General features: G+C 42.9%; 2 protein-coding genes across 2 annotated transcripts in view; one reads left to right on the top strand and one right to left on the bottom strand.

Annotated features, from left to right (window-relative positions):
* The window catches only part of LOC106570320 (eIF5-mimic protein 1), a 27,117-nt gene extending 6,095 nt beyond the window's left edge, over window positions 1-21,022 (bottom strand). Inside the window, exons 1-2 of the mRNA XM_014142511.3 lie at window positions 20,926-21,022; window positions 2,363-2,433 (exon numbers count right to left, since the gene is read on the bottom strand). Coding sequence (XP_013997986.1) covers window positions 2,363-2,426 — 64 coding nt within the window. The 5' untranslated portion in view covers window positions 2,427-2,433; window positions 20,926-21,022. The remainder of the gene's footprint in view (window positions 1-2,362; window positions 2,434-20,925) is intronic.
* LOC106570332 (ankyrin repeat and MYND domain-containing protein 2) lies at window positions 17,805-26,502 on the top strand. Its single transcript, XM_045694809.2, is given in 7 exon segments — window positions 17,805-17,826; window positions 22,160-22,223; window positions 24,715-24,912; window positions 25,158-25,293; window positions 25,704-25,811; window positions 25,962-25,979; window positions 25,981-26,502. Coding segments are annotated over 7 exon segments (636 nt in total). The 3' UTR covers window positions 26,071-26,502.

The following is a 26,502-nucleotide window of genomic DNA, read 5'->3' as shown; positions in this document are numbered from 1 at the left end:
ATCAACACGGTGCCCCACGGAGTATGAACCCAATGTCCCTTTACGTTCTTCTATTCTGTGAGTAATGTTATATATATATATATATATATATATATATATATATATACATATATATATATATATATACACACACATACATACATACATACACACACACACTGCTCAAAAAAATAAAGGGAACACTTAAACAACACATCCTAGATCTGAATGAAAGAAATAATCTTATTAAATATTTTTTTCTTTACATAGTTGAATGTGCTGACAAAAAAAAAAATCACACAAAAATAATCAATGGAAATCCAATTTATCAACCCATGGAGGTCTGTATTTGGAGTCACACTCAAAATTAAAGTGGAAAACCACACTACAGGCTGATCCAACTTTGATGTAATGTCCTTAAAACAAGTCAAAATGAGGCTCAGTAGTGTGTGTGGCCTCCACGTGCCTGTATGACCTCCCTACAATGCCTGGGCATGCTCCTGATGAGGTGGCGGATGGTCTCCTGAGGGATCTCCTCCCAGACCTGGACTAAAGCATCCGCCAACTCCTGGATAGTCTGTGGTGCAACGTGGCGTTGGTGGATGGAGCGAGACATGATGTCCCAGATGTGCTCAATTGGATTCAGGTCTGGGGAACGGGCGGGCCAGTCCATAGCATCAATGCCTTCCTCTTGCAGGAACTGCTGACACACTCCAGCCACATGAGGTCTAGCATTGTCTTGCATTAGGAGGAACCCAGGGCCAACCGCACCAGCATATGGTCTCACAAGGGGTCTGAGGATCTCATCTCGGTACCTAATGGCAGTCAGGCTACCTCTGGCGAGCACATGGAGGGCTGTGCGGCCCCCCAAAGAAATGCCACCCCACACCATGACTGACCCACCGCCAAACCGGTCATGCTGGAGGATGTTAGAGGCAGCAGAACGTTCTCCACGGCGTCTCCAGACTCTGTCACGTCTGTCACGTGCTCAGTGTGAACCTGCTTTCATCTGTGAAGAGCACAGGGCGCCAGTGGCGAATTTGCCAATCTTGGTGTTCTCTGGCAAATGCCAAACGTCCTGCACGGTGTTGGGCTGTAAGCACAACCCCCACCTGTGGACGTGGGGCCCTCATACCACCCTCATGGAGTCTGTTTCTGACCGTTTGAGCAGACACATGCACATTTGTGGCCTGCTGGAGGTCATTTTGCAGGGCTCTGGCAGTGTTTCTCCTGCTCCTCCTTGCACAAAGGCGGAGGTAGCGGTCCTGCTGCTGGGTTGTTGCCCTCCTACGGCCTCCTCCACGTCTCCTGATGTACTGGCCTGTCTCCTGGTAGCGCCTCCATGCTCTGGACACTACGCTGACAGACACAGCAAACCTTCTTGCCACAGCTCGCATTGATGTGCCATCCTGGATGAGCTGCACTACCTGAGCCACTTGTGTGGGTTGTAGACTCCGTCTCATGCTACCACTAGAGTGAAAGCACCGCCAGCATTCAAAAGTGACCAAAACATCAGCCAGGAAGCATAGGAACTGAGAAGTGGTCTCTGGTCACCACCTGCAGAACCACTCCTTTATTGGGGGTGTCTTGCTAATTGCCTATAATTTCCACCTGTTGTCTATTCCATTTGCACAACAGCATGTGAAATTTATTGTCAATCAGTGTTGCTTCCTAAGCGAACAGTTTGATTTCACAGAAGTGTGATTGACTTGGAGTTACATTGTGTTGTTTAAGTGTTCCCTTTATTTTTTTGAGCAGTATATAAAATCGTCGACACCCACTGCTTCTGGACTGGCAGGAAGTTCAGCTATAGCCTGGTCCCAGATCTGTTTGTGCGGTCATGTCTGGGAGTTGCCAAGAGAGCACAAACAAGAGCTGACATTCTAGGAACTTGAACATCTTATTGACTGGGAGCCAGCCTGGATCGCAGTAGGTGTTGTGTAAGAGGGAATGTCAAGCCACAACAATCCATTGCTGCAAGAGAGAGATGAAACAGAACCCTAGAAGCAAAGAGTATTTATAGTCTGTTTATGTGTGGAGAGGACAGAAGAGAACAGGAGAACCCTGCTAAACCTTTGCTGGTCCCTTACTAAGAAGCAGATCTTAATAGGAGAAATCTAAGCTAAAAGTGTGCATTGACACTCTGGAGGTTGTGAGACTCAAAAGATAATCAAGACATCTCACACAGTCTTAAAGAGGCAGTTGATTTAAGAAATGGGTTCAATTATTTGGTACTGCAACGTAACACTGTCTGCTGTCTTGACAACATATTGGTATTGCAATTTCACACCATGCATGTTGTCTTGACAACATACTGTATGTGGTAAACATTAGGCATTGACATTGGGCGTTGACAGCTGTCTGTGGCTGTAACTCAACTCACCCCTTTTCCTGGTCTTGAACCGCTGGCCTGTTAGCACTGGCTTCTGTTGCTTACCGGTATTCATAAAAGTCCTGAGGAAGAAAACACACACAGAATCAGGAAATGAGCAGACCATTAGCACTACAACATACAATAGTACCATTCCATTTAATGACAGAATCTGTGTTTCCGTCAGGCCTATTGCAACAGCAGCCTGTAAACAACATATTTAAAGGCCTGTAACATTATTTATGTGTTAATATGCCCAAAATATACAATGTCTGACAGTTTACTAACAGTCAACAAACCATTTAATAATAGTTTATAAGCGCTTCAGTAAATCTCACACCTTCAAAATGTCACTGAGCAGCCATTTATTTTCTACAACTATGTCAGATGTCCACATGCTCAACCAGAGTCCAGAAGGCTAAAGGAACAGGTGAACGCTCTATGCTTACCAGCTGTGAGTCCCTCTTAGCAGTGACAGTGAGTTAGAGTTTCACTGAATGCCCTGTGAATGTCTAAGACTTGTCCTGCCTGTCAACCTTGTGCTATATACTGTATATTGCAGGTTCATCCCTGTCCATGCAGCGTAAACTAGTCTGTCTATTTCCCTCTGAATCCCCCCTGCTTTCTCTTAGACACATGTCAAATTACAACAAGGACATGTCTGACCACGGTAGAGGTCGACCGATTATGATTTTTCAACGCCGATACCGATTATTGGAGGACCCAAAAAAACCGATACCAATTTAAAAAATAAATAGGCAAATATTTATTTATAATAAATGACAATTACAACAATACTGAATAAACACATATTTATACATCAATAAAATCAATTTAGCCTCAAATAAATAATGAAACATGTTCAATTTGGTTTAAATAATGCAAAAACAAAGTGTTGGAGATGAAAGTAAAAGTGCAATATGTGCCATGTAAAAAGGCTAACGTTTAAGTTCCTTGCTCAGAACATATGAAAGCTGGTGGTTCCTTTTAACATGAGTCTTCAATATTCCCAGGTAAGAAGTTTTAGGTTGTAGTTATTATAGGAGTATTTCACTCTATACGATTTGTATTTCATATACCTTTGACTATTGGATGTTCTCATAGGCACATTAGTATTGCCAGTGTAACAGTATAGCTTCCGTCCCTCTCCTCGCTCCTACCTGGGCTTGAACCAGAAACACATCGACAACAGCCACCCTCGAAGCAGCGTTACCCATGCAGAGCAAGGGGAACAACTACTCCAAGTCTCAGAGCGAGTGACGTTTGAAACGCTATTAGCGCGCACCCGGCTAACTGGCTAGCCATTTCACATCGGTTACACCAGCCTAATCTTGGGGGTTGATGGGCTTGAAGTCATAAACAACGCAATGCATTGCGAATGGCTGCTGGCAAAACGCGCGAAAGTGCTGTTTGAATGAACGCTTACGAGCCTGCTGCTGCCTACCATCGCTCAGTCAGACTGCTCTATCAAATCATAGACTTAATTATAACATAATAACACACAGAAATACGAGCCTTAGGCCACCCCTCAGCCTGGTTCCTCTCTAGGTTTCTTCCTAGGTTTTTGGCCTTTCTAGGGAGTTTTTCCTAGGGAGTTTTTCCTAGCCACCGTGCTTCTTTCACATGCTTTGCTTGCTGTTTGGGGTTTTAGGCTGGGTTTCTGTACAGCACTTTGAGATATCAGCTGATGTACGAAGGGCTATATCAAAATAAATTTGATTTGAAATTTGATTTGATTAATATGGTCGAATCCGGAAACGATCATCTCGAAAACAAAACGTTTTTCCTGTCAGTGAAATACAGAACCGTTCCGTATTTTATCTAACGGGTGGCATCCCTAAGTCTAAATATTCCTGTTACATTGCACAACCTTCAATGTTATGTCATAATTACGTAAAATTCTGGCAAATTAGCTCGTAACGAGCCAGGCGGCCCAAACTGTTGCATATACCGACTCTGCGTGCAATGAATGCAAAATGACAATTTCACCTGGTTAATATTGCCTGCTAACCTGGATTTCTTTTAGCTAAATATGCAGGTTTAAATATATATACTTCTGTGTATTGATTTTAAGAAAGGCATTGATGTTTATGGTTAGGTACAGTCGTGCAACGATTGTGCTTTTTTCGCAAATGCGCTTTTGTTAAATCATCCCCCGTTTGGCGAAGTTGGCTGTCTTTGTTAGGAAGAAATAGTATTCACACAGTTCGCAACGAGCCAGGCGGCCCAAACTGCTGCATATACCCTGACTCTGTTGCAGAGGTGACACATTTTCCCTAGTTAAAAGAAATTCATGTTAGCAGGCAATATTAACTAAATATGCAGGTTTAAAAATATATACTTGTGTATTGATTTTAAGAAAGGCATTGATGTTTGTGGTTGGTGCAACGTGTACCTAAGCGATTATATGCAACGCAGGACAGGCTAGATAAACGAGTAATATCATCAACCATGTGTAGTTAACTAGTGATTATGATTGATTGATTGTTTTTTTATAAGATAAGTTTAATGCTAGCTAGCAACTTACCTTGTCTTCTTACTGCATTCGCGTGACAGACAGGCTTCTCGTGGAGTGCAATGTAAAGCAGGTGCTTAGAGCGTTGGACTAGTTAACCCTAAGGTTGCAAGATTGTATCCCCAAGCTGACAAGGTAAAAATCTGTCGTTCTGCCCCTGAACAAGACAGTTAACCCACCGTTCCTAGGCCGTCATTGAAAATAAGAATGTGTTCTTAACTGACTTGCCTAGTTAAATAAAAGGTCACTTGTGTGTGTGTGTGTGTGTGTGTATACATATATATATATATATATATATACACACACATATATATACATACACACACACAAATAATAATAATAAAAAAAAAATAATAATAATAAAATAGGCCAAATCGGCGTCCAAAAATACCGATTTCCGATTGTTATGAAAACTTGAAATCGGCCCTAATTAATCGGTCGACCTCTAGACCACGGTACACACACACACACAGGTTCTTTGAGGGCACAGTCCTCCTTAGGACAGACATATACAGTCTGAGACAGGCCAGTACTAGAGGGTCAAGGGATTAAGGAGCCTTATAATCTACTTTACTACACCAAGACATGTTGTCTGGAGGGGATTCCACAGAGCACACTGTAGTAACCTTGTCCCAGACCTGGATGTGCTTTAGCCAACTTCTGACTATGGGTGACATGTCATAATTGGTACAACAGTGTCAGGGTACAGGCAAAAGCCAGAGTGACAAGTCTGCTGAAAACTGGGAGAAAAATATATATATATATATATAGCAACACATCAAAACATTTCTGGCCAGCTACTACACAAACATGCTGAGGATGGCAAATAAAATAGCAGAGGAACCCTCCCATTTGGGTTCAACTCAGAGTTGGCGCTCCTGCCGTCAAGGAAGCACTACAGACTCCCATGTGTGCCACACAAACTGATCCTGAAGAACAAATGAGAACATTAGGGACATGCCATCTCTCACCATGTCGCAGTGCATTCTCTTGTACGTAAAGCAAAAATCTGAAATTCAGACAAAGAAATATCTAATATCATGTTTGGCATGACAAGGAATGAGCATAGCAGAGAGGACTTGTTTGAATTCTACAGATGGGTTTAGGCCATCTGTATCTGAAATCAAATAAAAAGGTGTATTGGTCGTGTACACAGATTTGGAGAAGTTATCACAGGTGCTCCAACAGCGCAGTAATAATAGCTAGAAAACAATATGCAAATAATCCAAAAGTAAAAATGTATTTATCAGAACGAGCAATGTCAGAGACCGTGATATAAATACAGTACCAGTCAGAAGTCTGGACACACCTACATTACAGTTTCTTTATTATTACTATTTTCTACAACGTAGAATAGTGAAGACATCAACACGATGAAATGACACAAATGGAATCATGTAGTCCTTCTGTGTTTCCTGTCTCTCTGTGCCAGTTCGTCTTGTATGTTCAAGTCAACCAGCGTGTTTTTTCTATTCTCTTTTACTAGTCCTTCCGGTTTTGACCTTTGCCTGTTTTTCTGGACACCATTCTGCCTGCCCTGACCTGACCTCGAGCCTGCCTGCCATTCTGTACCTCTAGAACTGGTTGACCTTTGGTCGTGGACAGGCAATTCTCTTGCCTACCCCTTTTGGATTGTTAATAAACAGTCGACTCTAACCATCTGCGGCTGCATCTGGGTCTCGCCTTGTGCTCTTAAATTGTACGCCGCCTTATGGGACTCCCAATCACTGCTGGATTTGAACCAGGGATTGTAGTGTTGCCTCTTGCACTGAGATGCAGTGCCCTAGACCGCTGCGCCACTCAGGAGCCCCGTGTTGCGTTGTGCATAAGAACAGCCCTAAGCTGTGGTATATTGGCCAAATACCAGACCCCCTCGGGCCTTATTGCTTAAATATACAGCACACATTCCAAAATCATGCGCATTAATATGGAGTTGGTCCCCCCTTTGCTGCCATAACAGCCTCCACTCTTCTGGGAAGGATTTCCACTAGATGTTGGAACATTGGAAGCAAGTCCCCCCAGCATTCAGCCACAACAGCAATAGTGAGGTTGGGCGATTAAGCCTGGCTCGCAGTCGGCGTTCCAATTCATCCCAAAGGCGTTCGATGGAGTTGAGGTCAGGGCTTTGTGCAGGCCAGTCAAGTTCTTCCACACTGATCGACAAACCATTTCTGTAAGGACCTCGCTTTCTGCACGCAGCATTGTCATGTTGAAACAGGAAAAGGCGATAACCAAAAACTGCTGCCACAAAGTTGGAAGCACAGAATAATCTAGAATGTCATTGTATGATATAACATTAAGATGTTCCTTCACTGGAACTAAAAAGGGCCTAGCCTGAACCATGAAAAACAGCCTCAGACCATTATTCCTCCTCCACCAAACTTTACAGTTGGCACTATGCACTAGGGCAGGTAGCATTCCCCTGGCATCAACTAAATCCTGATCCGTCCGTCGGACTGCCAGGTGGTGAGGAGTGATTTATCAGCGTTTCCACTGCACTAAAGTCCAACGGCAGCGAGTTTTACGACACTCCAGCCGACACCTGGCATTGCGTATGGTTATTTTAGGCTTGTGTGCGGCTGCTCGGCCATGGAAAACCATTTCATGAAGCACCCGACGAACAGTTCTTGTGCTGATGTTTCTTCCAGAGGCAGTTTGGAACTCGGTAGGGAGTGTTGCAACAGACACATTTTTTACGGTCCCGTTCTATGTGCTTGTGTGGCCTGCCACTTCGTGGCTGAGCCATTGTTGCTCATAGATGTTTCCACTTCACAATAACAGCACTTACAGTTGACCGGGGCAGTTCAAGCAGAGCAGAAATTTGATGAACCGACTTGGAAAAGTGGAATCCTATGACAGTGCCACGTTGAAACAGATCTTCAGGAAGGCCATTCTACTACCAATGTCTGTCTACGGAGAATGCATGGCTGTGTGCTCGATTTTATACACCTGTCAGGAAAGGGTGTGGCTAAAACAGCTCATTTGAAGGGGTGTCTCCACACACACACATTAAATGTTTTAGAACACCTACTACTCATTCAAATGTTTTTGTTAATTTTTACTATTTTCTACATTGTAGAATAATAGTGAAGACATCAAAACTATGACAACACATATGGAATCATGTAGTAACCAAAAAAGTAAAGAATCTAAAATATTTTATATATTGGAAATTCTTCAAATAGCCACCCTTTGCCTTGATGACAGCTTTGCACACTCTTGCCAGCTCTCAACCAGCTTCACATGGAATACTTTTCCAACAGCATTGAAGGTGTTACCACATATGCTGAGCACTTGCTGGCTGCTTTTCCATCACTCTGCGGTCAGACTCATCCCAAACCATCAAAATTGGGTTGAGGTTGGGGGATTGTGGCAGCCAGGTCATCTGATGCAGCACTATCACTCTTTCTTGATCAAATAGCCCTTAGGTTATTAACCTGTTAGGGCTAGGGGGCAGCATTTGCACGTCTGGATAAAAAAAATGTACCCGATTTAATCTGGTTACTAATCCTACCCAGTAACTAGAATATGCATATACTTATTATATATGGATAGAAAACACTCTAAAGTTTCTAAAACTGTTTGAATGGTGTCTGTGAGTATAACAGAACTCATTTGGCAGGCAAAACCCTGAGACATTTTCTGACAGGAAGTGGATACCTGATGTGTTGTATTGACTTTAAACCTATCCCATTGAAAAACACAGGGGCTGAGGAATATTTTGGCACTTCCTATTGCTTCCACTAGATGTCACCAGCCTTTACAAAGTGTTTTGAGTCTTCTGGAGGGAGATCTGACCGAACAAGAGCCATGGAACGATGATGTCCCATTAGACACCTGGCGCGCGAGTTCATGTTGGGTACCCTCGTTCCAATACGTTATAAAAGAGTATGCATTCGTCCACCTTGAATATTATTCATGTTCTGGTTAAAAAAGGCCCTAATGATTTATGCTATACAACGTTTGACATGTTTGAACGAACGTAAATATATTTTTTTCCCCTCGTTCATGACGAGAAGTCCGGCTGGCTTAGATCATGTGCTAACGAGACGGAGATTTTTGGACATAAATGATGAGCTTTTTTGAACAAAACTACATTCGTTATGGACCTGTGATACCTGGAAGTGACATCTGATGAAGAGAATCAAAGGTAATGGATTATTTACATAGTATTTTCGATTTTAGATCTCCCCAACATGACGTCTAGTCTGTATCGCAACGCGTATTTTTCTGGGCGCAGTGCTCAGATTATTGCAAAGTGTGATTTCCCAGTAAGGTTATTTTTAAATCTGGCAAGTTGATTGCGTTCAAGAGATGTAAATCTATAATTCTTTAAATGACAATATAATATTTTACCAATGTTTTCTAATTTTAATTATTTAATTTGTGACGCTGACTTGACTGCCGGTTATTGGAGGGAAACGATTTCCTCAACATCAATGCCATAGTAAAACGCTGTTTTTGGATATAAATATGAACTTGATAGAACTAAAAATGCATGCATTGTCTAACATAATGTCCTAGGAGTGTCATCTGATGGAGATTGTAAAAAGGTTAGTGCATCATTTTAGCTGGTTTTATGGTTTTGGTTACCCTGCCTTTGAATTGACAAAACATTACACACAACTCTTGTAAATGTACTGTCCTAACATACTCTAAATTTATGCTTTCGCCGTAAAACCTTTTTGAAATCGTAAAACGTGGTTAGATTAAGGAGATGTTTATCTTTCAAAGGGTGTAAAATAGTTGTATGTTTGAAAAATTTGAATTTTGACATTTATTTGGATTCAAATTTGCCGCTCTTGAAATGCACCTGCTGTTGATGGAGTGCACCACGGGTGGCACGCTAGCGTCCCACCTAGCCCATAGAGGTTAAATATACTGCTCAAAAAAATAAAGGGAACACTTAAACAACACAATGTAACTCCAAGTCAATCACACTTCTGTGAAATCAAACTGTCCACTTAGGAAGCAACACTGATTGACAATACATTTCACATGCTGTTGTGCAAATGGAATAGACAACAGGTGGAAATTATAGGCAATAAGCAAGACACCCCCAATAAAGGAGTGGTTGTGCAGGTGGAGACCACAGACCACTTCTCAGTTCCTATGCTTCCTGGCTGATGTTTTGGTCACCTTTGAATGCTGGCGGTGCTTTCACTCTAGTGGTAGCATGAGACGGAGTCTACAACCCACACAAGTGGCTCAGGTAGTGCAGCTCATCCAGGATGGCACATCAATGCGAGCTGTGGCAACAAGGTTTGCTGTGTCTGTCAGCGTAGTGTCCAGAGCATGGAGGCGCTACCAGGAGACAGGCCAGTACATCAGGAGATGTGGAGGAGGCCGTAGGAGGGCAACAACCCAGCAGCAGGACCGCTACCTCCGCCTTTGTGCAAGGAGGAGCAGGAGGATCACTGCCAGAGCCCTGCAAAATGACCTCCAGCAGGCCACAAATGTGCATGTGCCTGCTCAAACTGTCAGAAACAGACTCCATGAGGGTGGTATGAGGGCCCGACGTCCACAGGTGGGGGTTGTGCTTACAGCCCAACACCGTGCAGGACGTTTGGCATTTGCCAGAGAACACCAAGATTGGCAAATTCTCCACTGGCGCCCTGTGCTCTTCACAGATGAAAGCAGGTTCACACAGAGCACGTGACAGAGTCTGGAGACGCCGTGGAGAATGTTCTGCTGCCTGCAACATCCTCCAGCATGACCGGTTTGGCGGTGGGTCAGTCATGGTGTGGGGTGGCATTTCTTTGGGGGGGCCGCACAGCCCTCCATGTGCTCGCCAGACTGCCATTAGGTACCGAGATGAGATCCTCAGACCCCTTGTGAGACCATATGCTGGTGCGGTTGGCCCTGGGTTCCTCCTAATGCAAGACAATGCTAGACCTCATGTGGCTGGAGTGCGTCAGCAGTTCCTGCAAGAGGAAGGCATTGATGCTATGGACTGGCCCGCCCGTTCCCCAGACCTGAATCCAATTGAGCACATCTGAGACATCATGTCTCGCTCCATCCACCAACGCCACGTTGCACCAGACTGTCCAGGAGTTGGCGGATGCTTTAGTCCAGGTCTGGAAGGAGATCCCTCAGGAGACCATCCGCCACCTCATCAGGAGCATGCCCAGGCGTTGTAGGGCGGTCATACAGGCACGTGGAGGCCACACACACACACTACTGGGCCTCATTTTGACTTGTTTTAAGGACATTACATCAAAGTTGGATCAGCCTGTAGTGTGGTTTTCCACTTTAATTTTGAGTGTGACTCCAAATCCAGACCGCCATGGGTTGATAAATTGGATTTCCATTGATTATTTTTGTGTGATTTTGTTGTCAGCACATTCAACTATGTAAAGAAAAAAGTATTTAATAAGATTATTTCTTTCATTCAGATCTAGGATGTGTTGTTTAAGCGTTCCCTTTATTTTTTTGAGCAGTGTATAAATAGCCCAGCCTGGAGGTGTGTTTGGGTCAGTGTCCTGTTGAAAAACAAAAGGACAGTCCCACTAAGCCCAAACCAGATGGCGTATCGCTGCAAAATGCTGTGGTAGCCATACTTGTTTAGTGTGCCTTGAACTGTAAATAAGATACTGATAGTGTCAACAGCAAAGCCCCCTACACTATAACACCTCCTCCATGCTTTACGGTGGGAAATACATGTGCGGAGATCATCCGTTCACCCACACCGCATCTCACAAGGACACAGCGCTTGGAACCAAAACTCTCCAATTTAGACTCCAGACCAAAGGACACATTTCCACTGGTCTAATGTCCATTGCTCGTGTTTCCTGGCCCAAGCAAGTCTCTTCTTATGATTTGTGTCCTTTAGCAGTGGTTTCTTTGCAGCAATTCAACCATGAAGGCCTGATTCACATGGTCTCCTCTGAACAGTTGATGTTGAGATGTGTCTTACTTGGGCTGTAATTTCTGAGGATGGTAACTCAAATGAACTTATCCTCTGCAGCAGAGGTAACTCTGGGTCTTCCATTCCTGTGACGGTCCTCATGAGAGTTTCAGCAGAGCGCGATGGTTTTTGCAACTGCACTTTAAGAAACATGCAAAGTCCTTGAAATGTTCCATATTGACTGACCTTCATGTCTTAAAGTAATGATGGACTGTAATTTCTCTTTGCTTATTTGAGCTGTTCTTTCCATAAAATGGACTTGGTCTTTTACCAAATAGGGCCATCTTCTGTATACTTTTGACCGGTACTGAGTGTGAGTGTATGCATGCATCTCTCAGCAAAAAAAAGAAATGTCCTCACTGTGAACCGCGTTCATTTTCAGCAAAATGAACGTGTAAATATTTGGATGTACATAAGATTCAACAGACAAACTGAACAAGTTCCACAGACATGTGACTAACAGAAATTGTATAATGTGTCCCTGAACAAAGGGGGTGGGGTGGGGTGTCAAAATCAAAAGTCAGTCAGTATCTGGTGTGGCCACCAGCTGCATTAAGTACTGCAGTGCATTTCCTCATGGACTCCACCAGATTTTCCAGTTATTGCTGTGAGATGTTACCCCACTCTTCCACCAAGGCTCCTGCAAGTCCGATCCAACAGGTCCCAGACGTGCTCAATGGGATTGAGATCCGGGCTCGTCGTTGGCCAAGGCAGAACACTGACATTCCTGACTTGCAGGAAATCAGCCATACTGCTCGTTCTGTGCGTGGTGGCATTGTCATGCTGGAGGGTCATGTCAGGATGAGCCTGCAGGAAGGGTACCACATGAGGGAGGAGGATGTCTTCCCTGTAACGCACAGCGTTGAGATGGCCTGCAATGACAACAAGGTCAGTCCAATGATGCTGTGACACACCGCCCCAGACTGTGCCGGCCCCTCCACCGCCAAATCGATCCCTCTCCAGGGTACAGGGCTCGGTGTAACGCTCATTCCATCGACAATAAACGCGAATCCGACCATCACCCCTGGTGAGACAAAACAGCGACTCGTCAGTGAAGAGCACTTTTTGCCGGTCCTGTCTGGTCCAGTGACGGTGGGTTTGTGCCTATTGGCGACGGTGTTGCCGGTGAGGACCTGCCTTACAAGCCCTCAGTCCAGCCTCTCAGCCCATTGCGGACAGTCTGGGCACTGGTGGAGGGATTGTGCGTTCCTGGTGCATCTCGGGCAGTTGTTGCCATCCTGTACCTGTCCCACAGGTGTGATGTTCGGATGTACCGATCCTGTGCAGGTGTTGTTACACGTGGTCTGCCACTGCGAAAACGATCAGCTGTCCATCATGTCTCCCTGTCTTAGGCGTCTCACAGTACGGACATTGCAATTTATTGCCCTGGCCACATCTGCAGTCCTCATGCCTCCTTGCAGCATGCCTAAGGCACGTTCACGCAGATGAGCATCTTTCTTTTGGTGTTTTTTCAGAGTCAGTAGAAAGGCCTCTTTAGTGTCCTAAGTTTTAATTGCCTACCTTCTATTAGTGTCTTAACGACCGCTCCACAGGTGCATGTTCATTAATTGTTTATGGTTCATTGAACAAGCATGGAAACAGTGTTTAAACCCTTCACAATGAAGATTTGTGAAGTTATTTGGATTTTTACGAATTATCTTTGAAAGACAAGGTCCTGAAAAAGGGACGTTTCTTTTTTTTGCCATACATATACACATACATACATACATACACATATATAAAAAATTATGCTGTGGGGACAGCATGTGAATAGAAAAGGTGTACAGCAGTAATTGTATAGGATGAGCCATGACTAGAAAACAGTATATAAAGTGGGTAAAACAGTATGTAAACATTCAAGTGACTAGTGTTCAATGACTATGTACAGTGCATTCGGAAAATATTCAGACCCCTTATATTCAGACTTTTTCCACATTTTGTTATGATACAGCCTTATTCTAAAGTGGATGAAATAGTTCCCCCCCCCCCCCAATCTACACACAATGTCCCATAACGACAAAGCAAAAACAGGTTTTTAGAAATGTATATTTAAAAGAAGACCTGGAAATATCACATTTACATAATTATTCAGACCCTTTACTCAGTACTTTGTTGAAGCGCCTTTGGCAGCGATTTCAGCCTCGATTCTTCTTGGATATGACTCTATAAGCTTGGCAAACCTATATTTAGGGAGTTGCTCCCGTTCTTTTCTGCAGATCCTCTCAAGCACTGTCAGGTTGGAAGGGGTGCGTCGCTGCACAGCTATTTTCAGGTCTCTTTTGATCTGGTTCAGGCTCTGTCTGGGCCACTCAAGGACATTCAGAGACATGTCCTGAAGCCACTCCGGTGTTGTCTTGCCTGTGTGCTTAGGGTCATTGCCCTGTTGGAAGGTGAACCTTCGCCCAAGTCTGAGGTCCTGAGCAGGCTGTCATCAAAGATCTCTAACATTCATCTTTCCCCTCGATCCTGACTAGTCTCCCAGTCCCTGCAGCTGAAAAACATCCCCACAGCATGATGCTGCCACCACCATGCTCCCCATAGGGATGATGCCAGGTTTCCTCTAGACGTGACGCTTGAAATGGAGGCCAAAAAGTTCAATCTTCTTTATAAACGTGCTGAAAGTGTTAATTTGTTTACAGAGAATTAGCATTGGTTAAATTGAGATTTGAATGGAGCGGCAGTTTTTTCCCCGTGAGTGTGGATCGGTTTTTAGCGGAGTGGTTGGAAAGATCTTGGTACAGCCCGACAGGATGTTCTCAATGCATCTGTAGAAGTTTGTGAGGGTCTTAGGGGACAAGCTGAATTTCTTCAGTCTCCTGAAGTTGAAGAGGCGCCGTTGCACCTTCTTGACCACACTGTTTGTGTGAAGGGACCATTTCAGGTCGTCAGGGATGTGCCTGCCGAGGACTCCGACTCCAAAGGGGAGATTCTGTCATGCCACTGGCACCATCAGTCACAGTGAAATGTAATTTACTGACTAGCCTCTGGTTAGAAAAGAGGTCATCAAAACTTAACCATTTTATCACTGAGTTGTCATTTATATAACGAAGCAGAATATTTCCAAAAGAAAAAAAACATTTAGCATTTCTTATTTTACATTATTACAAGTAATAGTGCATAATACCTGCAGGTATAATGCACTCTAAGACATTATAAAGGCTCATACATGCTTATTACAATCTATAAAGCATTATAGATGCAGGTGCAAGTCTTACCAACAAATCATATTTGATGGTTTGGTGTTACTTAAGGTTAGAGTGAGCCTCTTGTCTCCCTACAGCTCTGCACACTGTTTATTCTGTAAAAAGACCGAGAGTACCAGACAATACCCACAGCTTCAGTTTTTTTTACCCGTGAGAGCACAGAGAGCTGGGCTAAGGACCGGTAGTCTGCCCTGGGGGATGGTAGAAGTGGTCCCACAGCAATTATCAGTGTGGAAGATGTAAACAGGACTCACCTGATGTAAACCTCCACACAGTTATGCGTCACCTCAGATGTAACATTGCGAAAAGGTGAAGAAAAATGCAGGTTCTCTGTGATGAGGCATTCAATCTGAATAATGTCCCTTTTCAATACCAGGTTGTCTGTTTTATCCCAAGGAATGGGGGAGAGAATTTTTTTTAAACAAAATAAACTCACAATATTTGTCCTCTGTTCATTTAGGCACCTAGAGCCAAATCTCAGGGTAACAGTCTGTCACGAAAGACTCCTCTGTTAGTGGACCTCTTCTCTACTCCAATGACTCCATGACCAATTTGATGTGGATGGCTTGGATGGCTGCACTAGTAACGTCGCTAACCAGTTTCATAACAACACGTAGATATGGTCAGTCACAACTACGGTTGCAAAGGGAAGGACATTTTTCAGTAAATTACCAGACATTTTCCATGGGACGTTAAGCCCTGGAATTAGGGGAATTTTGCTAAAATTCATAAAAAAAATTGTTTAAATTAGCTTATAAACAGTGATGTCACGTCCTGACCAGTAAAAGAGGTTGTTTGTTATTGTAGTTTGGTCAGGGCGTGGCAGGGGGTGTTTGTTTAGTGTTTCGGGGTTTGTTGGGCTGTTAGTTCTAGTATGTCTATTTCTATGTGGTGTTTATTGGGTTGACCTTCAATTGGAAGCAGCTGCTCCTCGTTGCTTCTAATTGAAGGTCCTATTTAAGAGGGGTGTTTTTTCTATGGAATTTGTGGGTAGATGTTTCCTGTTTGTGCACCTGACGGGACTGTTTAGTGTCGTCGTTTTTGTATACGTGTTTCTTTGACCCATAAAATAAGATGAGTTTACACGTTCCCACTGCGTTTTGGTCCAATCCCTACGACACCCGTGACAAGTGAAACTTTTTTGTGGGAAAAACATGAGGAAATTATAGGTCTTGCGGCATATTTTGGTTAAACTATCCGCAATTGCATGCACAGTGCACTCTTCCATCACATGTACAGCTGATTCTCAAGAGCTTGCACACTAATGAGATCCTATTGAGCCCACACTACTACACTGAGCCAAGGACAACATGCTTTCTGGTAAGTTGATTACAATACTGGGTGGGGTGAATACAGGATTTTTTATTAACTAGTAAATAGTAGCCTACAGCAACATGTGTTTAAATCATTTCTAACTTGTTAATTTCTGCTAGTTAGTTTTTGCTACCATGTGGGTTTTTAGCTTGTTTGAGCCTGCTAACTGAGTGTTCACCTGTTTCCATACAAGTTTCATTTTAAAACATTTCTTACAAAAGGAGTTGTTTAATCTAACTGCTTAACTATTTATCTGTACATGGAATTTAATCTTTTTTTTCTTCAAATCTTTACAGGAAAATGCCACTGGCACTATCTGATGTGGAGACATTTCACTGCAGTGAATGTAAATGGAAAAGCTGTGTACATCTGCAAATACTGTGCCAAATCATGTGAAGAATGCAACAAAGATGCAGAATCATCTGGCCAAGTACATAAAGTTCCCTCAGCGCTCACAACAAGCAAACTGACAAAAGTCCCTCTACTTCTATTCGAGGTGAAAAATGATGCATCAGACACCTTATCGATAGCAACACCTCATGGTCCTCCTGGAATTATGTTTTTTTTTTTTTTTAACTCAATGGAGGAACTGTCAGAAATGCTGATGAATGTCTTGCTCGAGCTGTGTATGCAACTGGTTCACCTCTGATGCTCACAGGCAATGTGTATTGGAAGAGATCTGAATGTTTTTCTCCCAGCATACACACACCTCCAACCAGACATGCTTTATCTACTCATTTACTGGATGCAGAGTTCAACAGAGTTCAAGTGAAGGTCAAGCAAATCAGAGAAAGCAGACTGTTGCAATCATCTCTGATGGGTGGTCGAATGTTTGTGGGCAAGGAATAATTAACTACATCATCTCAACCAGTATTCTACAAGAGCACAGACACACTGTTCTCTACATTGCAGATGAGCTGAAAGCAGTCATCAATGACCTTGGACCACAGAAGGTATGTGCACTGGTGACAGAATGCTGCGAACATGAACGCCCATTGGCTGTGCTTCTCATGCATTGAAGCAGCTCCTCAAGGACATCATGGATCTGAAAACAATGGATACACTCTACAAGACAGCCAAGGAAATGGTTAGGTATGTGAAGGGTCATCAAGTTATAGAAGCAATCTACCTCACCAAGCAAAGTGAGAAGAATAAGAGCACCACATTGAAGCTGCCCAGCAACACCTGTTGGGGTGGTGTTATCATGTTTGACAGTCCCTTGGAGGGGAAGGAGTCTCTCCAAGAAATGGCCATATCAGTCTGGCAATATGGACAGCCCCATCAAGAGGACTCCTGGATGATGCATGTTGGGAGAGTGGTAAGCAGCCTGAAACCTATAGCAATTGCACGGATTGAGGGAGACAATGCCATCCTGTCTGATGTTCAGACTCTGCTTGCAGATGTAAGAAGAAATATGTACTGCCCACTTCACTGTTGCTCCAAGCAGAGGAAATTCTGAAATACATCCAAAAGAGTGAAGACTTCTGCCTGAAGCCCATACACGCTGCAGCGTACATGTTGGACCCCAAGTATGCTGGTAAGAGCATCCAGTCTGGTGCAGAGATCAACAAGGCCTATGGTGTCATTACTACCATGTCTCGCCACCTTGGCCTGGATGAGGGAAAGGTTCTTGGCAGTCTGGCGAAGTACACTTCCAAGCAAGGGCTTTGAGATGGAGATGCAATATGGCAGTCATGCCAACATATCTAATCAGCCACCTGGTGGAATGGACTTTGTGGATCTGAGGCTCTTTCCCCTGTTGCCTCCATCATCCTCCAAATCCCACCAACATCAGCCGCCTCAGAGCGCAACTGGTCCTTGTTTGGGAACACACACACCAAAGCACGCAACAGGCTGACCAATACACGGGTTGAAAAATTGGTGGCCATGCGGGCAAATCTGAGGCTTTTTGAGACTCACAACAATCCTCAACAAGGTTGGAAAGTGACAGTGAAAATAAGGTCTCAGAGTCTGATGTTCAAGAGGTAGACATTGAGGTCCAGGGAGAAGACATGGAAGCCTGAGAGGAAGACAACCAAAGTCTAGAAACTAAAGCTATCATTTTACAGATGTATGTTGAAAACGTTTTTGGGACATGTGATGGATCATTCAATATTCCCCTTCTTTTGTTGTTCAGTGAAATCATCCCATGTGAAGAGTCAACTCTTAATTAAAGTTCAATTCCTAACTAAATAGTTTTTAAAAATGTATATTGGAAAGATTTAATAATTTGCAATTATGTCTACGTATGATAAGGTAAAATGTTTGTTTGTCTCCATATGATAAATATATCCATTGCAAAAAACATCTACATTTAAATGGTATTAATATTAATTTGCATACATTCCCGTTAATTCCAACGGAAAGTTTCCACCTGTGAATGTTCTCCAAAATGTGCAACCCAAGTCACAACCAGTGTTGTCAAAAACACACCCCTCATGATTTCACATCAAACCATGTGTGTTGGTGGTGACAACGCACGTCTACCTGCCACCAACATGCACACACGGACACATCAAATTCTATTAGTCACATGCGCCGAATACACCTCACAGTCAAACGCTTACTTATGAGCCCCTAACCAACAATGCAGTTAAAAATATACATGAGTAAGAATAAGAAATAAAAGTAACAAGTAATTAAAGAGCAGCAGTTAAATAATAGCGAGACTATACACAGAGGGGTACAGGTACAGAGTCAATGTGTGGGTGCACCGGTTAGTTGAGGTAGTATGTACATGTAGGTAGTTATTAAAGTGACTGTGCATAGATGATAACAGAGAGTAGCTGGGATAATGGTGTTGATGTGAGCCATGACCAGTTGTACGCACAGGCTTTGTAGGCCTGGCCAACTGACATTCAATGCCCAAAATACAATTCCTGGAAACAGGCAACAGTCGCCAGAGAATGCTGACGGGGAGACAGCCTCTGTGGAGCTCAATGTTTCTGATAACTACAGAAAGTGTGTGCTTGTGTGAGAGGATGACAGTGAAACGTGACTACAGTATAAACAGACTGGTCTCATAGATTAGACATAACATAGTAAACATATATGTTACATTTGGTATGGTTAAATAAGAGAGAGTGGTTGGTCAGGCTGGATGGCTAGGTGTATAACGCGAACGTCTAGCAACCCAAAGGTTGTGAGTTTGAATATCATCAGGGACAACTTCAGCATTTTCAACTACTTACTACATTTTAGCTACTTAGCATGTTAGTTAACCCTTTATCTAATCCTTCTCCTAACCCTTTAACCTAACTCCTAACCTTAACATTAACGGGACGGGGGAAAAAAATGAAATAAGAGCGTCTGCTAAATGACTAAAATGTAAATTAACCCAAACCGCTAACCCCTAGCCTAGCTAACCACCTAGTTAGAAATCATATATTGTACGTTTTGTAAATTCGTAACATTTAATACGAATTGTAATTTGTAACATAGCATACGAAATGGGGTGTCTCGGATGTATGTACAGAATAATACATAATGCTCTGAGATTAGGTTGGTATAAAATAATGCACCTCAATAAGTGAGTGAGAAAGACACTTCACCTTAATGCCTGTGTCCATTCATATTGTAGTTAGCATTTTGTCATGATTGTTCTGGAGGCACTAGCTAGCCTAGCCTGAACCTTAACCTCACTGCTGACCCTAAAATAAGACCAAAAACCTAATTTTTGTTTCATGAAATTTTACAATACAGACTATTTCGACTTTGCAGCTGGCCTATCTAAGAGGAACTAGCTCAGTTCTTCCAAGGACAAGCCTCATGATTCAGACTTGATAAGGTATCAACCACTACAAAAACGTAAATGAATTATAATCCACATAATTCAAATTTCCTGTTGCTGCTGTAGCAAACTGTCTCAAATGAAGATCCTACAGTCAAGTGAGCAGCTCTCAACTATAGCCATTTAGCCAATGCAGTCCCAACGAGCTCAGCGGCAGAGCGGTTACCTCGTTATTCTCGGAACACTGATAATCTGGACACGTGAAGACAGAGAGCTGCATATGATTATTTTATTTATTTAACTAGGCAAGTCAGTTAAGAACAAATTATTTACAATGACGGCCAAACCCTAACCCAGAAGATGCTGGGCTAAATTGTGCGCCGCCCTATGGGACTCCCAATCACGGCCGGTTGTGATAAAGCCTGGAATCGAACCAGGGTCTGTAGTGACGCCTCTAGCTCTGAGAAGCAGTGCCTTAGCTGCGCCATTTCTGAGCCCCGAGGATATCCAATTCCAAATATACCCAAATGCCAGTCTCGTTCTCCAGTAGGCTATCATGTCACAAATAATGTTTATAAAGCTTCTTTAAAAAAAATGATACATACTGGGTAGTAGCTACATTGTACAGTAGCCCATGCCCGTAGTCATCGCCAAAACCGCCCAACCCCTGCGCGCACCTGTAGCGCACCTCATGGTGGGCAGAACCAGCTTGATATTTGTCGAATAAAACACTTCTGTAAAGAAGTACTTACGACGAACAACAAACATTTTAGGAGAGTGTAAGGCATGATTTTAATTCCGTTACATGACTAAACCTGTCACAAAATCTCGCCAAGCTCATCAAGTTTAACAGTTAAACCTGAAATAGTATTACATTTCACGATGTGAAATACTTGAGGGACTTACCCTGCAGTGGTTGCCTCTACAACAAGTTGAGATGACCGACGAGAAGAAAGAATAGTAATTTATCACAGCGTTGGACTGACCACTTGAAATACAGCCGGGATAAACCAAAGACGTCAGCATAGTGGAATCCAGGCAGAATCAAATATACCAAACGATTACATTAACATACAGCGATCTTTGTACTTCAAATACATTTATTACAAACGACTTTGAATATAGAGAGGTATAATAATATATGTTCGATATACATGCATAACATTAACGCATTTTAAATTATGGACAATCTGTCACCGCTTTCTTCACATTGTGGTGTAGTCCAAGGACGGTTAATTCCTTTTAGAAATTTGGTGAAGTAAATCACCTTTTACTGTCGTCATGTCAAATGGAGTAACGAGTTTGGGATAAATACATATCCACAGCAATATTGTTTGTCAACACTTGTGAACTCTGAGAATATGAATTACATGTTAACAACAAAGAGAATGGCTGCTCCCAAGATAGGTGATCTTTCAGCACACGAGCGGGAAATATTTAAGGTTATTGCTGCAGGTAAATTTCTTTTAGATTTTTTTTTGCCTGACTTTGTAAACACGCTTTTCTGTTATTTTCACTTTTTCAGTGCGTTTTGCCACAATATTGTCTTGCGTTGTCACACCAATATGATTAAAACAATTATCCACAGGCATTTTTGCTTCTTGCATTTTCAGTAGGCTACATTTTTGCTGTTGTCATGTGTACTCCCTCTCCGGCCTCTAGGTCATCAGGCTGCTGATTATCCCGCACACCTGTCAAGGGCACCAGCACCTCATGACCCTCACCTGGACTCCATCACCTTGATTATCTTCCCTATATCTGTCACTCCCCTTGGTTCTTTCATCAGGTGTTATTGTCTCTGTTTTCATGTAGGTGCGTTGTTTGTGTTTCGTGTTGATTGGGTTGTTTATTGAAACACTCCCTGTACTTGCTTCCCGACTCTCAGCACACTCGTTACAGCTGTAATAATTTCATTAGCCTAGGTTACTTCCCATAGTAGTCGCAATATCATTATGACAAATTAAATATTTTTATACCAAACTGCTGGAGTGCATCTGTTTTCACAATCGCAGTTTCTTGCCAAATTGTAGAGTATACCTATGGGGAGAGAATGAGAGATTGCACAGATCATTTATAAGGGAGAATGTATGAGACCGAGGTATTGCATGTTTCAATCTACATCTAAAATCTATATTCTCAGGTGATGTGCAAGATGTTGTAGAGCTGCTGGGCTCCAAGGATGTCAGAGTCAACTGTCTGATGAGGTATGAATGGGGCTAGGGAGTCTTGTGGAAAACTGACAAGGTTACCTGTGTTTGTGTCATTGGTCAATGCTAAGATGAGCTTTGTCATTCATTTCCACAAGATATCCTTGTACCAGATCCATATGCTATCCATAAATACCCCTGAGATGTTTAGAATATTATAATCCATAACTGTCATTTAAAAGTGAATTTCACTAAAGTCCTCTGCACGTACACGCTAATAGTTTTGACATGGTTAGTGACACAAACAAATAGAGTGATGTAATTGGGATGATGTAGCCATAGAGACATGTATAATGTGGGTGTAGGCCTGCAGCATATGTTTTCCATTGTTATGTAGACATATGGCTAAGACTGTTGAGGGCAGGATGCAGTACTTCAGGATGTTCCATATTAGCATCACACTGCCACTAGATGTAACCCACAGGCTACTTCAGACCACGTCTGTGTGTATGTGTTGTGTCCAGTCTGTCAGAATCAGATGGGGCAGCAGAGATGACAGTATATACTCTGGTGTCTCTGCCCCGCTTTAGATCTGTCTAAAGATATCTATCTGTCTGAAGGTGAACGCAGGACACAGAGAGAGGTACCACTGTAACACTCTCAGACCTCTCCTATATAAGCCTGCTGGCTGAAGTCATGTTTCAAGTTTTATTAGTCGTATGTACAGGATACACATGGTATGCATCGTCCAATTAAATGTTTACTTAAAGTCATGCTACGGTCAGGGCAGTGCACCAATGTACAAGAATAGTCTGATCTGTTTTGACTGTCTAACCAACTGTATACACCTGGTGGCTGTCATTCGTCGGTTAGCTGAGGAAACCTAGTTATTTACAAGTGTTTTTCTGAGTCAGTTTTGAAGTCATAGGAGAATGTGTTTATTCAGTAGTATACCAAGTGACCAGTCAGTACTCAGCCTGTGGTTTCTGCCACAGTGTGTCTGAAGGTTAGTGCTTCTTTACGTAATAGGACGTTTCTCTTGAACAGCTTAGTTTGACATGGGGAATCTCTTCTCTAGAACATGATCTGTGACGGCTGCGCTCTCACACACTCTTCGAAAAAGAAAAAAAAGGTGCTCTAGAACCTAAACGGGTTCTTCGGCTGTCACCATATGAGAGCCCTTTGGAGAACCCTTTTTGGTTACAGGTAAAACCCTTTTATTCCAGATAGAACCCTTTCCACTGAGGGTTTTACATGGAACGCAAAAGGTTTCTCCTATGGGGACAGCTGAATAACCCTTTTGGAATCCTTTTTCTACGAGTGCAGAGTAGCTTCCACTATTGGAGCTCAGCAGGATATACAGTACGTTATAGTGTTATATAATAGAGTACTACGAATACGATGGATTGTTACGTGCTAATTGGAATGGTTCGTGTTGTAAGGAGCAACCAGGCCTTTCTTATTCTCTCTCTCTGTCCATCTTTTTCTCACTCCTTTTCAGATAGTGGGCTCATTAGGTATTCATTTTGTACTCTTTTTCCTCTCGTTATCTCTCCCTCGCTCTTTATAACTCTTTCTCTCTCTCGTTCTCTCTCTCCCTCGCTCTTTATAACTCTTTCTCTCACTTTCTCTCTCCCTCGCTCTTAATAATTCTCTCTCTCGTTCTCGCTCCTCACTCTTTATAATTATCTCTCTCGTTCTCTCTCCTCACTCTTTATAATTATCTCTCTCGTTCTCTCCCTCTCTTTATAATTATCTCTCTTGTTCTCTCCCTCTCTTTATAACTCTTTCTCTCTCTTCCCCTCCCTAGTTCTCTCTCCCCCGCTCTTTATAACTCTCTCTCTCGTTCTCTCTCCCTCTCTCTAACTCTTCCTCTCTCTCTCTCTCGTTTTCTCTCTTAATAATTCTCTCTCATTCTCTCTCCCTCACTCTTTATAATTATCTCTTTCGTTCTCTCCCTCTCTTTATAATTCTCTCTCCCGTTCTCTCTTCCTCGCTCTTTATAATTCTCTCGTTCTCTCTTCCTCGCTCTTTATAATTCTCTCTCTCGTTCTCTCTCTTCCTCGCTCTTTATAATTCTCTCTCTCGTTCTCTCTCTTCCTCGCTCTTTATAATTCTCTCTCGTTCTCTCTTCCTCGCTCTTTATAATTCTCTCTCGTTCTCTCTTCCTCGCTCTTTATAATTCTCTCTCTCGTTCTCTCTTCCTCGCTCTTTATAATTCTCTCTCTCGTTCTCTCTTCCTCGCTCTTTATAATTCTCTCTCGTTCTCTCTTCCTCGCTCTTTATAATTCTCTCTCTCGTTCTCTCTCTTCCTCGCTCTTTATAATTCTCTCTCTCGTTCTCTCTCTTCCTCGCTCTTTATAATTCTCTCTCTCGTTCTCTCTCTTCCTCGCTCTTTATAATTCTCTCTCTCGTTCTCTCTCTTCCTCGCTCTTTATAATTCTCTCTCTCGTTCTCTCTCTCCCTCGCTCTTTATAACTTTTTCTCTCTCGCTCCGTCTCTCTTTTTCTAACATTCTCTGTAACACTTTCTAACCCCCTTCCCCCAGGGAGTGCCCTCTGCTGGTGGACGTGTGAGCATTAAAGAAGTGTTACCATGTCATGGACCTGCTGTGTGAGCAGTGTGTGAAGCAGTAGGATATGAACGAGGTGCTGGCCATGAAGATGCACTACATTAGATATGTGCTGCCGAAATGCATGGCCTTTCTTCTGGACTGTGATTTCAAGCTAGATGTGCTCATCAAGAGGTGTGTGTTGTCACTCTCCATGCATCATCTTGTTTCTCTTGACAGTAGTTTGTGATTGATTGCATTGCTAGTATTCTAACCTGTACCCATCCAATTTAATTACTTCTGTTGTTAACATTTCCAGACAAACCATTGGGTACTAATTGTTGTTTTATAGTGCTTTATATTGCATGCATACTTTATGTAAACTGTATAGACAGTTCCCTAGACAATTTCCATGTTTCATTGTCTTTAAAAAATACAAGTCTGTTGAAGGGTAGCCATAGAGATGGTTTTCCTCAGTACCAGGAGAAGTTCATTAGAGACTGCATCAGAAAGTTTCCCTACTGTGAAGCTGCACTGCTACAGCAGCAGGTCATGAGCATCGCACCAGTGGAGATCGTGAGTGAACTTCCACTCATTCATCCATTCAAACCTTCCTTTGACTTAGGTCTCATCCCCCCAAAATGTTTTAAACTGCATTGTTGGTTAAGGGCTTGTAAGTAAGCATTTCACTAAGGTCTACACCTGTTGTATTTGGTGCATGTGACAAATAACACTTGATTTGATTTGGTGTAAGGCTCCTCCTATGGACTCATGTAATTTGTCCATGCGGAAATTAATCAATTGAAGATTGATTGGATTTTGATAAACATTTTAAGTGTGTAATTTCCATATTAAGGAGTCCATGTTCATTCTCAATGAATTTACATTATATTGACAATTGATGTTATTACAAATGCCTTTCCGTATGGCAGCGTTCACTCTTCAATGTTTAACATTCCATGTTCCACTGCTTCTCTTGTCTCCAGGGTAACGACCCGACAGCGTTCTCTGTGCTAACCCAGGCTCTCTTCATAGATGCTGATTTCTGCACTACGTGTGGAGAGAGGGGGCAGAGATGTTCCCTCTGCAACATGGTAGGAAAACCACCTCTGATACAGAAGCACTTGGTTTCTCTCATTCGTTTCCCTCTCTATTACTTTGGTTACACTTAATGATTTCATCCACGACTACGCCATGCTTATATGCTTATAAATGCTAATAAATGTTTTCTTTTACTACTACAGGTGACTTACTGTGGCCTGATTTTGTCAGCGACTCCACTGCTTCACCCATAAGATCTGTAGAGGACTGCAGGAGAAGGATACCCCGAGACTGAGGGAGCACAGTGGTTAACTACACACTCCTATCTGTTGAAAACACATACAATAGGTTCACTATAGTTATACTGCAGTGTGCTATGGTGCTCCATACTGGACATGCTTTTTAGCCCAGGAATAGGCTTATTCTGAGTTTGGGATACTGGCCTCAATAGCCTACTTTACTACTGTAGCTTGTTACATACTTGTAGCTTTCTGATGCCCTCTAAGTTCAACTTTAGACGGTTTCCCCACTCTCCTCTCTATCCTGGGTCCAGATGAGGAGAGTGACATGGTGAAGGAGACAGCCAGCTTCCTGGCAGAGCTGTGTTTTGAAAGCAGAGGAGCGCATGGCTTCGTCAGGGTGTCCCGGTCCCTCAGCGCCAGACCAGCTGAACTGCCCCTCCACATCCTCAGAGGGACCACCATCCTGCCACCAGGAATGAGAGGGACTGCTGGTGTTCTTTTC

The sequence above is a fragment of the Salmo salar genome, chromosome 14, assembly GCF_965601325.2.
Source record: "Salmo salar chromosome 14, fSalSal1, whole genome shotgun sequence".
Lineage (NCBI taxonomy): Eukaryota > Metazoa > Chordata > Actinopteri > Salmoniformes > Salmonidae > Salmo > Salmo salar.
Note: the sequence above shows the minus strand (reverse complement) of the source record. Positions and strands in the feature narration are given on the sequence as shown.